A 16,200-nucleotide genomic window follows, 5' to 3' on the forward strand; every position below is an offset into this window, starting at 1 on the left:
CATAACATCCACACAGTGTGGCCACTTGATTTATTCAGTTCAGCAGAGTTTGAGTTCCTAGCATGTGCAGGGCATTGCCCTACATGTGTATGTGTGGGGACATCTCGTATGGCAGAAAGATACATAACCAGGAAATGTCAATGTACCGTAGCAGTGGCTCAACTGTAATAGCTCCTATGAGAATATCCAGAAGGGATCCTTGGCCCAATCTGGAACTTCCAGAGCATTTCCTGGAAGAGCTACTGCCTGAGCTAAGCCTTGAAAGATGCATAAAGCCAGCTAGGCCAAGAAAGATGAGAAGTGTATTCCAGGTAAAGGATGTACAAGAAAAGGCAGGAAAGCATGAAGTGGCATGGTAGGGACAGGTGACCACAAACAACTGGAAATTCTAGAGTTGAACACAGTGAGTTGCAGCAGTAAATAAGGCTGGGGATGCAGCTGGGAACCGCACTTTGATGGACCTTTTTTAAACGATGCTATGGCATATGAGCCTTTGGGCAGAAAATAGAGAGCCAAGACTTTTCAGGGAAAATATTAAAGAAAGACTTTCATTTGGTGAAATAAGTATAATTGAAGAATGAAGGTACATCAATGAGGTTCAATGAGAGGTCAGGACACCAGCTGACATGTGTTGCCAGGAGAACATGACCAGAGCCCAAACGAGGGCAGTGGAGCAGAGATGGGGAGGAGTCACAGATTTGAGATGGGCAGTAAAGCTAGCCGGAGATGCTGACTGGTTGGTTTGGAGGTGGTGGTGGTTGGGGTAAAGGAGGAGGCGTAAGAATGCCTCCCAGGTTTCTGGCTTGGGAGCCAGAGCCTTGAGAAGACGATGTGCCACTACTGAGATGTGATCCTGTGGGGGGAGGGGGCAGGTGTAAAGAGGGAAGGCTTCAGCTTGGTTTTAGACTGCATGCATGTTTATCAATCGGGTGATAGGTCCACTCATTTCCAACTCTTCTCCATAGCTAATGGTTCACTGAACAATGTAGAAGCACAGCCATCTTACTCATCCATGGAAAACACTCATGTGATTAACGATTAAAATAATATCTTAATGTTCTTAAAGTAATGTCCTAAGAACATTTAAAATGATCAGCATGAATTAATTAACATTAGCAGCATGCACTCAATTGATAAAATTCAACATGTACTAAGAGCTAAGCACACTAGGGGCTATAAAAAGCATGTACACCTGTTTGGCCTACAAAACTAAGAAACAAGAAATGTGGAGACTCCAGGGCAGTATTTAATTCTGTAATTTGTTAGCTACTACTTTTCTAACTAATGATTTGTTGCTGCCCAAGGCAAGGCACTTCTCTGGGAATTAAGGGCTGAAATATTAGGGTAGTAAGAACTGCCTTACAGAATTAATTGAGGAAAGAAATATTGGCCTCTGAACTATACAACACTCACAAACACAATAAATGTTACATTTTAACAAAATAGTTTGATAGGCTAAGTGACTCAGCCTCAGTCATTGGTAAGTGTCATGTTAACTGGGATATTAAAAAACATTTCTTTCCTCCTCAATTAATTCTGTAAGCCTAGTAAAGCTATTTATGACATTAAGTCTCTTTGTTATTCTTTTTATTGTGTATTTAAGGCACTGAGTATAAAAACAGCACAATGAATTTACATAGACCTCTACATCTTTTGAGTGTTACAGAAAGAGAAGAAAAGATATATTTTATTAAGTCTTAACTAGGTACAAAGTAGCATATCCTGGGTGGATTCCTGGCCTCAAGAAAAGTATGAGGCAGTGCAAGCTAGAACTGCATAAACAGCTCATGACAATATGGTAGAGGGGATGTCTGCCTACACTGATGTTGGCTCCATGGGGGCACAGGGCTGATTGGCTAGTCAGAGATTAGGGAAGATTGCTCAAGGGCATTCAATCTAAACTGAGGCTGGAGGTACAAATAGGAGTCGGCCAGGCAGAGGAAGTGCAGCTGTGGGGCCTTCTGGAGAGGGAGGGCACGGAGGGGATGTCCTTGCAGCAGCAAGCGGCTCACTATGAGGGGAGTGTGATCAGGTTCCCTTCAGAAGGCTTTGGGATCCACCTAGGCTAGGGTGTTTGGGAAGGAAAATGATGAAGAGCTCTAGGGCCAGATCATGAAGGTCCTATATCTCATGCTTGTGAGGACCAGAGAGCTGTCGAAGGTTTTCCAGTTGAGGATTAACATGATCACATTTATGCACCAGGAAGATGTTCTGGCTGCATGATGGACTACATACTGGCAGGAGAAGAGATTGGAACAGGGTTGGACATCTGGTAGAGTAATCTAATAGGGAACTGATGTGGAGGTAGGGAGCTCAGTTTTAGACATATTTAGTTGAAGGTGCTTTGGGGACACTCAGGGATGAGATCATGTCCAGCTGTCACTTGGAGAAATGGGCCTGGAATTCAAAGACTGGACGGGAAGAAGGCATAGATTTATGAAGGCAATTCTTGCATGTAGATAGCAAGTGAACCACAGGAGCTCAGGAGACCACCCACATGGGGTCTAGAATCAGAAAACGGGGCTGCAGATGAAACCTAGAGATGAGAAGAGTTGCTAGGAAGAGAAGGAGTCTATGAATGAGGCAGAAGGGAGGCCAGAGAAGTGTGCTGTTTTGGAAGATGACAAAAGCTCTTCAAGGACAAGGAAATTATTGTCAGTAATCAATGTCATAGAGAATCATGAAAATGAGGACTGAACAGCATCTGGGAGGTTGGAAAACAGGGATTTGGAGAAGCACTATACTTTGTTCCATACAATCATGGTTGATAATGGCTTCATTCTTTCCCTGATGGTAGGAATCTCATGGTATGTACTTTAAAAAGAAAAAAACAAAGACACATACATGGAACCCAACCACTATCTGATGAGCCATAATTTGTAGGGAAGACCTGGTCATCTACGTATCTAACAAGTGATTCTTATTATCAAGCAATTTGGGGAAGTACGTTTATGCCACATGCCTTCCTCACAAAACATTTTTTCACAAATTGCCATTTTCTCTGAATGTAAGCTTGTAAGGCTTGAGGCCACGGTCCTGAGAGAGGGGTCCCTGGGAACTATGGCTCCACGGCTGTGTGCAGCCCAGCTGGCCGCCTCCCTCAGAGCACCTGCAACTGCAGTGACCACCTTCACAGTGATACATAACTGCATGGCACCCTTCTCTTGTACCCACAGCCTCCTGGGGACCCCTCTAATCTAGCCACTAATGTGACTTTGGCTGCATTTGCCAGCCTTGACCATCAGACCAGGAGTGGAGACAAGAAATTTGTCTTTCATGCCTCTGTGCCAATGTCTGGCACAGTATAAGCATTCAGTTTACTGTAATTTAGTTTAAGTATAGAACAAAGGTTAAATAAATGGTGAGTAAAAGTGGGAATCCTAATGAACCATCAACTGACATCTGGGGGAAATCTGAAGCTTTCAAGGTTGTTTTATTTATTTCTTTCACTCAGTAAACATTTATTGACCTTCCACAATTGTCCAGTGCCTGGGGAAGCTGCTCAGGGACTAAAATAAGGATGTAGTCCCTTCCTCAAAGAATAACCTGATCTCTCAGAGCTTTCTAGAAATATAGTTGCATATACAAAAAGAAGACAATATTATATATATTTAAAATCTAGGTCCTTCCTAAGTGGCATTGCTCTGGTAAGAGAGGCTGATGTAAAGGAAAGGCTTCTGTTAGGGTACCTGGGTGGCTTAGTTGGTTAAGCATCTGACCTTTGGTTGTGGCTTAGGTCATGATCCCATGGTTCATGATTTCGAGTCCCACGTCTCCCTGTTTGGCTCTGCGCTGACCGCCTAGGGCCTGCCTGGGATTCTCTCTCCTTTCTCTTTGCCCATCCCCCCCACTCACTCTCTGTTTCTGTCTCTCAAAATAAATAAACTTAAAAACAAAGGCCTCTAAAACACATTCTTTCTCAGGGCCTCTTCTTCCTCATGATGCCCATGATGATAACATTGGAAAGGTTTAATGTTTGACTCCAAAATGACCTGAGAAATGACCCCAAAAGTTTGTGAAAACAAACGGCCTTGCTGATGACCCTGGATAAGGGTGAAGACTTCACTGGGGTTGTTGACTTTGTTCTCATTTTGCCATTTACTGATCAGTAATGTTTGAGAAAGAGTATCTTTTGCACTAATGAAAATTAATAAGCTACGAATAGAAAAGATATGTAGCAAATGTCATTGCTGATGGGCTTCTTTGGTTGAGGACAAGCTAAGCCTTCAAAGCAGAAGAGGCCCCTGCAGGTATAAATCAGCAACTTGGAGGTGCACAATGTTAGGGGGTGATGTTCACAGGTGAACACTGTCCCTGGAATTGTGTGACATAGTTCTCCTTTGGCCCATACCCCCCATGAGAACCTCCATACCCTGTGTTATAACAGATAAGATTCAGACACCTCATAGCCTGGATTGGCACATGGCTCCTTACAAGAGTCAATGGTTGTCTTTCTTCCCCAACTGTACACAGTATAGAAAGACTTCAGTTGAAGCCTCATGAGGTACTGACATAGAATGGATAGAAGCAAAACATTCCAAAATGAAGTGCTAGCCAGCCATGTAGACATTTCAAATCAAAAGAGTTGATGGGAAACCATTTAGAGGTCTTTAAAGTGCTCTGAGAGGGTATAGATGGGTCAAGATGGTGAAGACAGCCGGAGGAGGTGTGAAGAAATTTCCTTGTGAAGGGTCCTTCTGTCAGTCCCCCTTATAAGATGGTGGGGTGGGAAGGAAGCTACATTCTCTACCCAAACCCCAAGCAAGTGAGGAGCTCCAAGCAGCACTACGCAGACATGCTGATGTGTGTACTCTGGGGTCTGGACACTGATGTCCACCTTCACCCAGGACATCCAGCTGCGAGGGATCTGGTGACTAGGCACAGGAGTTGCCTCCTGAGGACGGACCACATACACTAGCAGTGTGAGTGCTGCCATTGGACCCGAAGCATAAGAGAGAGAGAGAGAGAGAGAGAGAGAGAGAGAGAGAGAGAGAGAGAGTGTGCCCAGAGCTATTCTAAGTCCCACTCAGGGACACTGGCTGCACAGGTGATGAGACTCCAGTGGAAGTGTCCAGAAGGAAAGAATGCTGAAAAACCAGGAGGTAGAGGGCCCCATGAGAGAAAGGGGAAATTTGATCACCTCCAGCCCAGTGTGAGGCCCTCCTATGACAGCACACCACCATTCCTGCCTGAGGCTATGGTTCAGCCCAGGAGGCCACATAACAGAAGTTAGTTCGCTGGAAGTGTGAGTAAGAAGGAAGGCAGGGAGGGAAGGGAGGTGTGTGTGAGAAAGAAAGAAGTCACTAGAAAAGGAGTTGCTTCTGGTAAGAGATCAGAGTTTAGGTGTTGGCGAGGATGTGGAGAAAGGGGAACCCTCTTACACTGCTGGTGGGAATGCAAACTGCTACAGCCACTGTGGAAAACAGTATGGAAATTCCTCAGCAAGTTGAAAAGAGAACTGCTCTAGGAGTCAGCAACTGCACTACTAGGTATTTACCCAAAGAATACAAAAATACTAATTTAAAGGGATAGATGCATCATGGTATTTATAACAGCATTACCTACAACACCCTAATTATAGAAACAGACCAAGTAGCTATCCAATGACTGATGAATGGATAAACATATATATATTACATATATAATGTATATAAATATAAAGATAGATAGATAGATAGATCTGCATGCATCACATACAGGAATATTACTCAGTCATAAAAAAGAATGAAATCTTGCTATTTGCAGTGACATGGATGGAGCTAGAGAGTATTATGCTAAGTGAAATAAGTCAGAGAAAGACAAATACCATATAATTTTACTCATATGTAGAATTTAAGAAAACAAATGAGTAAAGGGGGAAAAAGGAGAAAGAGAGGCAAACCAAGAAACACACTCTTAACTACAGAGAACAAACTGACAGTTACCAGAGGGGCTGGGGTGGGGGGTGGGTGGATGAAATAGACGATGGGGTTCAAGGAGGGCACTTGTTGTGAAGAGCACCGGGTATTGTCGGGAAGGGCTGAATTACTGTATTGTACACCTGAAACTAATACTACATTGTATGCTAACTGACTGGAATTTAAATTTAAAAAGATCTTTAAAAAAGATAAAAACATAAAAACACTTCACCTTCATTTAAAAAAAAAAGAGAGAGGTCAGAGTTTGATTCGGTTCTGTGGCTGGGCACGTCTAATTAATGAAGTGAGATTCTATTGCTCCCTGAGGTAACTGGCAGTACTTTCTATTACCGAGGAATGATCAGAAAGCGTCTAGGACTCAGGGCCACAGAGAAGATTTCTGTGTAGAATACATATAGAAGGGACAGCAGAGGTCCAAAGTAAAGTGTGTTTTATGATTCCATCCCATATGTTCTGATCCTCAATATTCCAGTGACCTTAATGATCATCAGCAATGAAGGGAGCCAAGAGACCAAAGTCAGCGTGCAGATAGGGGAGACCTTGTGACGTCCAAGCCTCACCCAGGCAAGGGGAGCCAGTGTCGGGGCTGGAAACCCGTCAAGTGGTGGGGATGACAGCAGGGGAAACTGGGCTGATACCTGGGGGGCTGACCATCTCACAACAAGGGGACAAGTGCTAGCTGCAGTGGGGGCAGAATTCTGATCCAGGAGACTCGGATGTGTTTCAAAGTTATAAGTGAAAGAGGTGGAATTAGGAAAGACAATTCTGGAAGTGTGCACAACGTATGGACCCGAGAGAAGGAAATGGTCACGTGCTATCAAACACTGTTTTTCCACTAGTCTAACAGGGTGAGCAGATTGTGATGCTTTATCTACTTGATAGTCTATTAACAAGGCGTTCTTGGGATTCATTAAGATGATTTTAACAAACACATGCCTGCCTTCCATTTAGGATTTATAATAAAGGGGTGTCATTTAACTCTTTATATCTGAACTCGTAGGACAGATTTCAGAGTGGATCCTCTGTGCCCTAATAATGTTAATTTCTTTCATGAAACGCCTAGGCCCATCACAATATTATCTTCTCTGCAACAACTTCTCATGCAGCAGAAGATATCCAGGCATCAGATTTGGTTAATTCAGAAATAGCCTTTATGGTTTTTAGGCAAATGCCTTCTCTTGCCCTTCTTCATTGCTCTTTTTTTAAAAAAAGTTTTCTTATCCTAATTTTGAGAGAGAACTAGAAAGCGAGAGGGGAAGGGGCAGAGAGAGTGGGAGACAGAATCACAAGCAGGCCCTGAGCGCTCAGCAGAGTCTGATGAAGGGGTCAGACTCCCGAACTGCGGGATCATGACCTGAGCTGAAGCTGAGGGTCAGATACACTGGAGCCACCCAGGTGCCCCTTCATTGGTGCTTTAATACTCTGACCTTCAATTCTGTCTGAACTGGCAAATTTACCTCACAGTTAAAGTGCTTAAACTTCTTTTTCCTCAGTGAGTACACGTTAGGCTGGATTTTAATTCTAATTAATGTGGAGACAGTTCACAATGGAGCGTATGTCACTTTCTTCTATAAATCTCTCAGGGAGAGCAGTTTCTGTTTTTTGTTCCCATCAGGCAGTGGTCACAGATCCATTCCAGATGGTTTGTATAAAATGGAGAAAACTCTAGTTTAGGCTGGGGAGCTCAAATTAAGGTTCATCCCTTCGTGACCTTCTCGTGAATATTTTAGGTTTAAGGTGTTGTGGTTGTAATACGATGTTATTATTAACTTTTTAAAAATTAGAGGCAGTAGTTCCCTGACTCAATTTTTATAGGGTAAAGATTCTTTGAATTGTCACTCAAAATTAGTCTGGGCAGATCAGAAACATGCAGAAATTATCTGCTGAATAGACTGAAAGAGCTGATCTCTCCGTGGTACCATGATAGAATTATTGGCTGAATGATGCCTCTCCTCTTTCCAAACGAGAAAACCGAACTGCAATACGATGTTGAAACACCCAATAACCAACAAGGTAGCTTTACCGCACAGTTATTAAATTTGGGAAGCTGAGTTTACGTGTTGGTAACTGGAATACTCTTGGTAAAATCGAATATTCTTGCTCTCCTCAAACAGAGTTTATGGAGATAGATTTCCACAGTTCTGCAGAAGAGCAGCCTGCTCTCACACACTTCCACTAAAGACTACGTGAAAAGAAGTAGCCTTTCTGACATGACCAAGCCACTCAGGAACTAAGCCAGGAGCCTCTTTCTGCCCTGCGATCTCTCCCATTTCTCAGGGCAGCTGCCATTTGATTTTCTGTATGTCAAAGGGTAGATGCCATTTTAGAGCCTTGATGTTCTAAGGTACTGGGAATTATGCCTTAAAAGATTATGGACAGTTGGAAATGGGAAATGTTGATACACTAGGGTTCTGCTTGGCCTGAAGATACAACAAAGGATCACTTGCCTCTTTCACAGAGACCCAGATGATGTATGATGAGACAATTTTGATGATGTGCAACTCCAAAATCCACCACATGAACACCTGTAGTTTGTGAAAGTATTCCAGGAATTTTAAGAAGAGCACAGTGAGGCGGTCAATCACCAGATGCCACTTGTTTCTTAAATCTGCAAAATAGTAAATATGCCCAAGAGCATAAAAAGTTGTGGTGTTTTTTTTTTCATTATTACTTAAAGTATATCTTATAGCCTTCAGATTGGAATGAGAAACTGCAAAATAACAGTGGATGAATTCTAAGAATATCAAAATCTGGAGGAAGGGCAGTCTAAGAATCCCACATCATGATGACTTAGACACCATATACTGAGGGACAAGGTTTTTTTTATCCACCTGTTGTTAAATTAGTGTGAAGAATTCTGACCTTATTTACTTTTAAGGCTGAGATATAGAATTCCCTCATTTCTTGGGAATATTCAGTAACTGAGCTCCCTCTAAATGACATTTTTCTTGCCCAAACCATGCTTCTATAAGTTCCAGTTTCATTCCCCCCATGGCTGAATGAGCACATGGCTAAAAGCTCACCAGTGGCCCTGGAGCAGCAAGCCAGGCAGCGAGAGCCTGTTCCTCTTCAAATCTGAGAATGAAACAGGGTCTAAATGACCTGGTCCCAGTTCATGAAATGTGGACAGATGACTTCTAATCATAATTTTTAAGCAAATTAGTCATTTCCTTCTTTCTACCTTGTGCCAAGTAGTACTATTTTGCAGACTGGGGTCATGCTTCTGTCTGGAAGAGCTGTCCCAATTCATCTGAATGGAAGTCAGGACAGAAGCATTTTGTGGCATTGGCACACGTCACCACTCATGCAGACAAAAGCTCATGAGCCCAGACAGATGAAGACCTGGGTGTATCCAAGTAGCTTCTTCTCATGTTTGGGGTGCTTGTAACAGTCATACTTTGTTTGAAAAGTTTAAATAAGGTTTCAGTCATCGTGAAAAATGGTTATTTACAAAGTGACTCAGATTAAGAGTTGATACAAAGATTTCAGTCATAACTGAGAATAATTGGGAGGTGTAGATGGCAGGTATCTGGGGGAGTGCCAGAAAAAGTGGAATCCAATTTTTAGTGAGATCCTATTAGTGAAGCTCAAAACCTTCATAACGTGGGACAGCAAATCTTAGTCCTGGGTCCTTGGTCCCATCAAGCTTGGTGGTCCTTCACCCTGAGAACAGCCACTCCTTAGATATAGAAAGGGCAGTTCTGGGAGTCTCTTGGGGTCTGCTTAGATGAGGGCGTAAAGAGAACTAGGTTTTGGGGAGTGCGCCTTTGGGAGGGATCTTCTGCCTTGTGCTTTTTCATTTTCTAATCTAGTAAAGCACAGAGCACCAGCAAAGGCAAGTGCAGCATGTCACCATCACGCCCTAGAATGCCACCCCAAAGGCTACACAATCTTTCCTCCGAACTGGTCTGGGAGGTGCTAAACAAGTAAACACTCCGTCTTTTCTGCTTGCTGTCAGATAAGGCGTCCTGACCACTGGTGGTCCAGTTCTCTGTAATGCCCTATTAAATGTTATTTCAAGTCTATGGAGAAAAATAGGAAAAAAAGCCTGAAGAATAAGGAGGGAGAAACCTAAAATAACAATGACAAGAAAAACACCTCTAGGAGTTGGCTTGAAATGATAATTATTCCGTAGCTCATGTGCTCCACCGGTTCCCAGGTCCTGAAACATTAGGACTGAATTACAAATATGTTCTCAATTACCAGTTCCCTGGAGAAGGCCCAGACTGGCTTTTTTGAGAATGCATTTGCAAAGGCCCTGTCTAGAACTTTCTGAAATTCTACACAACTGCATGCCTCTGCTGCTGGTAGGAAATGTCCTGCCCGGGTGTTGTGCTGAATAGAGGTTAGAGCCTCGCCTCTCTGCCTCTGGCCAGGATCACTGATCTCTGGCAGGTCAGCCATTTGGAAACCAGCCATCTTCTCTCTTCTTTCCGAATCACATGGAAATTATGGGAAAAACTGGAACTGGAATATGGTAACAATAGCAAAAAAAGACCACACCCCAATTTTTATTTCAGACTGGATCATATATATATCCATCTGGAACATGTCAGTTTCATTCACGGTGTCTGTCAGCCAGGATTCTGAGCAGCTACTGGTAGTGGGAGGGTTACCTGATGTCTCTTCCTCCTCTTCTTCCTCCTCCTCCTCTTCCTCCTCCTCCTCCTCCCCTTCACTGTCTTTCCCAAGCTCAGCCTTTTCGGGGCATCCATCTGGTTTGTCCTCCCCAGACTCAGTCAGCCTCTTCAAGCCGGGCTTCTCCAGGCTGGCGGTCAGATTCATCATGGCAAGGTCTGGTAGGCTGCCTTCAGGGTGGGCCAGTCTGTTGGCAGAGAACAGCCGAGTCAGGAAAGGAAAGAGCACCGGGAGAGATCTGAGTGAGGGGCAAGTAAAAGGAGGATAAACAAAAATGAAAATCAGTGCATGTACACAGGCCTTGCAACGTGGGGTTGTTAGCATCTGGTTGCTTTTTTTTTTTAAAGCTCTTTCTAAAAACAAACTGTAAACTCAGCTAGATCTTGTTAGCTTTTCCAATTCAGGTTCTAGTGATTAGTCAGTAATGAGAGCTGTTGACACCCAAACTTGACATTTTTCCCAGAGGAGAAAATGGTCAGAGTTTAGGATGTAGAAGCATGAAATGGCATCATGTAGAGCAAGCATTTCATGGCTTCACAGGGGACTTACTCATTTTGGTGGATTGGTAATTTTTTCTTGATGCTGCTCAAAGTAATTGAAATAGAAAGGAAAAACAGGAGATGAGAACAGAAGAATTATAAGGAATGTCAGAGATCACACATCATGCTGCATATCACCCACTACCGCATTCCTGTATGCCGGTTGCAGGAAGTCCTAATGCCAAGTGCATTCCAGGATGGCATCAATAGCGTGCTTTTGTTATGAACCCTAGGCTTGGCAACTTGAGTGGAGAGTGGACAGGATTGCAGGTTGTAAAGGGGAGAACGTATAGACTACAGAGGCAAATCATGTCATGCTTTTTTTGTAACGTAGCAAACCATCCCACAAGAATGCAGTCACCTCACGCTTTTAATAGGTTTTTAAAAAATTATTCTTAAATAATGAGTAATCGTAGTCAACCTTTGCGTAGACTCATTTCATTCTGCCATCATCTAAAGCATATATAGTGGAAGCGAAGTGCTTTCAGGAGCAAGAAGTCTGCATCACATCCCAGTCCATGGACATTGGGATTAGCTGCGGGACAAGCAGTCATAAAGACATGGTGTGTGACAGCCCATGTGAGGCACCGGGAGACGGTTTCACTGTGCCTGGGCAGCAGCGGAGCAGGACAGCTTCTTTCACACTGGACAATAACAAATACGCTCTTCCTCCTAAATCATTAAAAAGTGTATCTTTTGACTCATAGCCAGTTTGAAGGAATATTTGTGGGCAATACACTAGATATTAGGAAAAGGTCTACTGGAAGTACTGGTAGTCATCCCCATTTGTAATAATTAATGTATATGTTTCAGCTTGGTTATAACAGGATACACAACTAATAATGTTATTTTTTGTGTATAACAGTGGGCTCTGAGTATATTATTTAGCCTTTCTGGAATTCACTTTATTTTCTATAAAATGAGAAAGTCTGGCTAGGTAAAAATCTAAGCTTACTTGCACCTCATTGGTTTTAAATGTGAAACACACCTGCGATGTTGGGTAACTGTTGTGATGGATCTGCATTGCCCTTAGACTTTCAGAGCGGTTACCATTCAAAAGTAATTCCTTTTAACAGTGTCAAGCAGGTAAATTACAGAAACACTGTTAATCGAATGGATATACAACATCCTGGGGACGGTTCAACATTGGCGGAAGGAGTTACCTGACTTACTACTTTCTTATTTTCCAAAGCTAGTCAATTCAATTCACCCTCCTGTCTTTGGGAAAGTCTTCCACTCTTGAAACTCCAGTACCATATTTTATATACCAGCACGGCACGTCAAATCTCAGGGGGCACATGTGCTCTTCCTGCCATGTCAGGACTCCACATATGAAATGGTATTAAATGTAAAAGCAACCAGGTGTCACAGAACCGTCGATATTCATATGTTCTCTTCAGCATTCACTTTATAAGTGAAAAGACACTTTTCATTATGACATTTGACCATCTCAGAGTGCATTTCTAACATCTATGTCAACACTGCCATGACTTGATGCACATGAAACACAACCTGCCAAGAATTAGAACTAATTTATGGAATGAAACTTACAGACCCTGAATCTGTTTCTGAAGCTGCACTTTTGCCTACATAACATAAAGTCCTGAGCAACACGGCCCCCAAAGTGTTGTGCCAAAGGTGGGGCAGATTGAGGGGAGATTAGCTAATGAAGGAATCAAAGAAAAGCACTAGAGTAAGCCTGGTGTAAACACGTTCTGAAGATCAACTTCTGGAAACTTGTTGATAGTTTATAAGAGATCTGGGACTAGATAATGCCAGGGAGAGAAGAGAGTCAGATGCGTGTGTAAACCAAATATCTGCATACTTCTGACTGACATATTCCTCATGAGGCAACAGGGCACCCGGATACCTTCTTGGAGCAGACTAACCTCAGGAGCTTGTGATGGATGGCAAAAACAGGGAAGACCTTTATCAGGTTGTTGTTGACTTGAGTCTAGGCGTCTGTTAACTAAAAAACTGCATGAGAAAATCTGCGTACATAAAATGTGTACAAAAATATTTTTAATGTCTGAATGGAGTTTATAATTTAAAAGGACACCTGTGTAAAGCCTTTCATTTTCTCTTCCATTTTTTCATAGCAATTGTTTTGAAGGCAATACATAACAATGTTAAAGCATGTTCATTAGAATCAGAAAGACTTGGGTTCAGGCCTCAACTAGACAGTTTACTAGCCAGGTGACTTGGCAAAACACCCGACCCTGTCTCCTAAATCTCAGTGTGCTGATCTATAAAACGGAGTAACAGCACCTACTTCACAGGATGCCATGCGATTTCTGTTAAGCTCTTAACACAGTCTTTAGTACACAGGGAGTATTTTTAAAGTAAGGAACCATCTGCTATTGATAGTAGACACACTGCTTTGATCATCTGTATCATGAAGAGGAATTAGAAACATGTCTTTGTCAGGGACCACACAATGCTAGACACTGGGGCCGGTGCTCAACTTGGATTATAACTGTCATCAGCACATTCTTGAACAGAACTTGTTATTAAAATGGCCACTTGGAAGAAAAGCAAACGTTTCTTCCTTGGGAGTCTATCTCCACCACTCTAATCTTCTGTACCCTCTGGTGTCTGCCCACCCCCTCCCACCACTACAATCGCTGAGGCTGGGACCCTGTGGAGGTAGGCCATCTGCACAATGTGGAGTTCATGGGCAGAACTAGCCACTGGTCTGCCATCTTGAACGTCACCAATTCTCCAGGAAAGCCTGTGTACCTCAATCTAGATATTTCCTCCCTAGTAACTTCTAAAAAGAGATCCTGGTTTTTCAAAAGTTAAATTAGTAACCACGCTCTCTGAAACCTCTGGCAAAGAAACTTACAATACTGGTAATTCTGTATTAATCCTCATGGGCAAATTAGCTAATCATCACTTGAAGGAGACTTATAAATAGGGTGATGAACTGCATTCTCAGACAACCTCCCCCCCTACTTTTTCAAATCCCACCTTTTTGCATGCCTCTCCTCTCCCCAACAAGGAGTTGATTTTCTCTTCTTTACATTGTCTTTATCCACACCCATAACTTCCGTGCCTTGCTTTTATGGTGATCCAGGCAGGCTCTGAGCTATAATCTTCTCATTGACTGGCCATGTCTCTTTCTGCCTTCTAACAAAGTAGGTGATATTTTTCTCTTTGTGTCTTCACTCACTCTTTCATTCATGCACCCACAGCTTTTCTTGCATCTCTGCATTTGTATCTACATAATTTTATTCTAATTATGGCTCTGGGGATTCTTCCTTTAAAGGATAGAAATCCAGGCTTAAGTCTACTGGGCTCACATGCAAAATGTGATTGACTGAAGTCTGGTGAATGGATTCCATGTACTGGATGGGCATTCTTATTTGAAAAAGAAGAAACAAATTATGTTAAATGGACAATTGAAGAGGATTGATTTTGTACTAGGAACTGAATTTGACTCAATATGTTAAGACACATATTAAAGAAAATGAAGCCTCTCACTGTAAAATCTCTTTAGTATAAATTCCATTTATTTATAACTCTTCTAATTTGGAATATGTGGTAATGTAAACTGCACTCACCACATTCATTAGACTATCAGGAAAAAAGAGATATCTTGCAAATTTCTAGTGTTTATTAAGTAATATTTAAGGAATATTAATACTGCTTAAGTTTTTTTCTAGAATGTATACACACTTTTAGAGGACTGTGGTCACAGATGAGCAATTGATTGGTAAGTTTAATATCGCATATTAAATGTGTGTGGTAGTAATTCCTTCAAAGAAATCTACTAGACAGGATTGGGTATGATGACCCTAATGTCTGCATATGTGACAGAAATGACCATTACTCTTGTTAAAACATTGCAATTTATTCTGTTTATGAATCCAGTGGGAACTTTTCCACAATTATTCATATCATCAAAATTTTATCAGTCACCTGCTGTCTTCAACACTCTTGCCTCACACCTTGTGAGGTCATATCTAAATTTTGATCAACCCAGAAATTGAATGTAAGTATGTCTTTTCTTTCATCCAGAACTGACATTTACAAACACATTATTCTCCTTGTGAAATAACACTGAGCATTAGGGAAGAAATTATTGGAGAAAGAAAGCTCACTTAATAAAAGAACTGACTTATACTTATTTTCAACAACACTAGGCCCTATTCAAAATTGGGTGTGCTTTACACACAGTCTTTCAGAAGCATAGTGAGGGGACACTTTATTGGGGAACATCTTCTCTGGGCCATTAATCTGGCCTTTCTTAATATGTTAGCGTTCAGAAAAAAATGAAAGATTCTGCTGGAAAGAAGACAGTGCTAACAGTGGAATTCTTTGAGTTTTTAATTCTTTTAGAGGACTTTGGATTCTAAGGATTCCTGAATGTATTCCTTGGCCTTGTGACTTGAGTTAACAGGCACAGGCTTTCTCTCAAGAGAGAAGTCTGAGACAATCAGAACCATAACTTATATTAGCCTCTGCTGTTGGAGCCCATCAAACCAACTCCTGTCTTCTGAGCTATCCGAGCGATCCCCTCATATAGCAGATGGTAAATACATTATGGGAAGAAATAATGAGAGACAGAGAAAAAGATATGGAGGGGCAGGGGAAGAGGGAGGGGGCAGGGAGTGGAGTGGAGGGAGGGGGAAAGGGAGGGATAATAGGGGAGGGATGGAGGGAGGGAGAAGTAGAGAGAGACAGAGAGAGAGAGAGAGAGAGATTGAGAGAGAAGTTCCTTATGTTTTAGAGATGAAATTTCAATAGTTGCTCAAGATCTCCAGCTAAAGTTTTTAGCTAAAAACCTGAGGTTGCCTTTTCTTCCTCAGGCTGTCAACAAAAGTGGCCCCGCTCAAAGGAACCAGTCACTCCTCACCCCCCTTCTTCAGTGATTTGCACAGTGACGCACTAATTTTTCACACTTCCTTCTAGAAGTTTTGCCTCCCAGGGTTTGCTACTTGGTTGTCAGCCTTAGGATTTTATTAAGGAGACAGAATAGTAGGTGAGGTAGAAAACCAACACATCTTACAAAACCAACAGATCTTTTGAAAAAGAGTTATTTTGTTGATTGGATTTATTGCCAAACATATGTTTCTATGACTGGCTTTATTACTAATTACATG

The 16,200-nt window shown here is 42.2% G+C and overlaps 1 protein-coding gene across 1 annotated transcript in view; it reads right to left on the minus strand.

Annotated features, from left to right (window-relative positions):
• The window catches only part of PIEZO2 (piezo type mechanosensitive ion channel component 2), a 444,879-nt gene that overhangs the window by 84,961 nt on the left and 343,718 nt on the right, over positions 1–16,200 (minus strand). The window contains exons 21-22 of the mRNA XM_029922540.1: positions 10,535–10,743; positions 8,366–8,526 (exon numbers count right to left, since the gene is read on the minus strand). Of these exons, the coding sequence (XP_029778400.1) occupies positions 8,366–8,526; positions 10,535–10,743 (370 nt within the window). The remainder of the gene's footprint in view (positions 1–8,365; positions 8,527–10,534; positions 10,744–16,200) is intronic.

Source organism: Suricata suricatta, chromosome 14 (genome assembly GCF_006229205.1).
Source record: "Suricata suricatta isolate VVHF042 chromosome 14, meerkat_22Aug2017_6uvM2_HiC, whole genome shotgun sequence".
In the NCBI taxonomy this organism is placed as follows: domain Eukaryota; kingdom Metazoa; phylum Chordata; class Mammalia; order Carnivora; family Herpestidae; genus Suricata; species Suricata suricatta.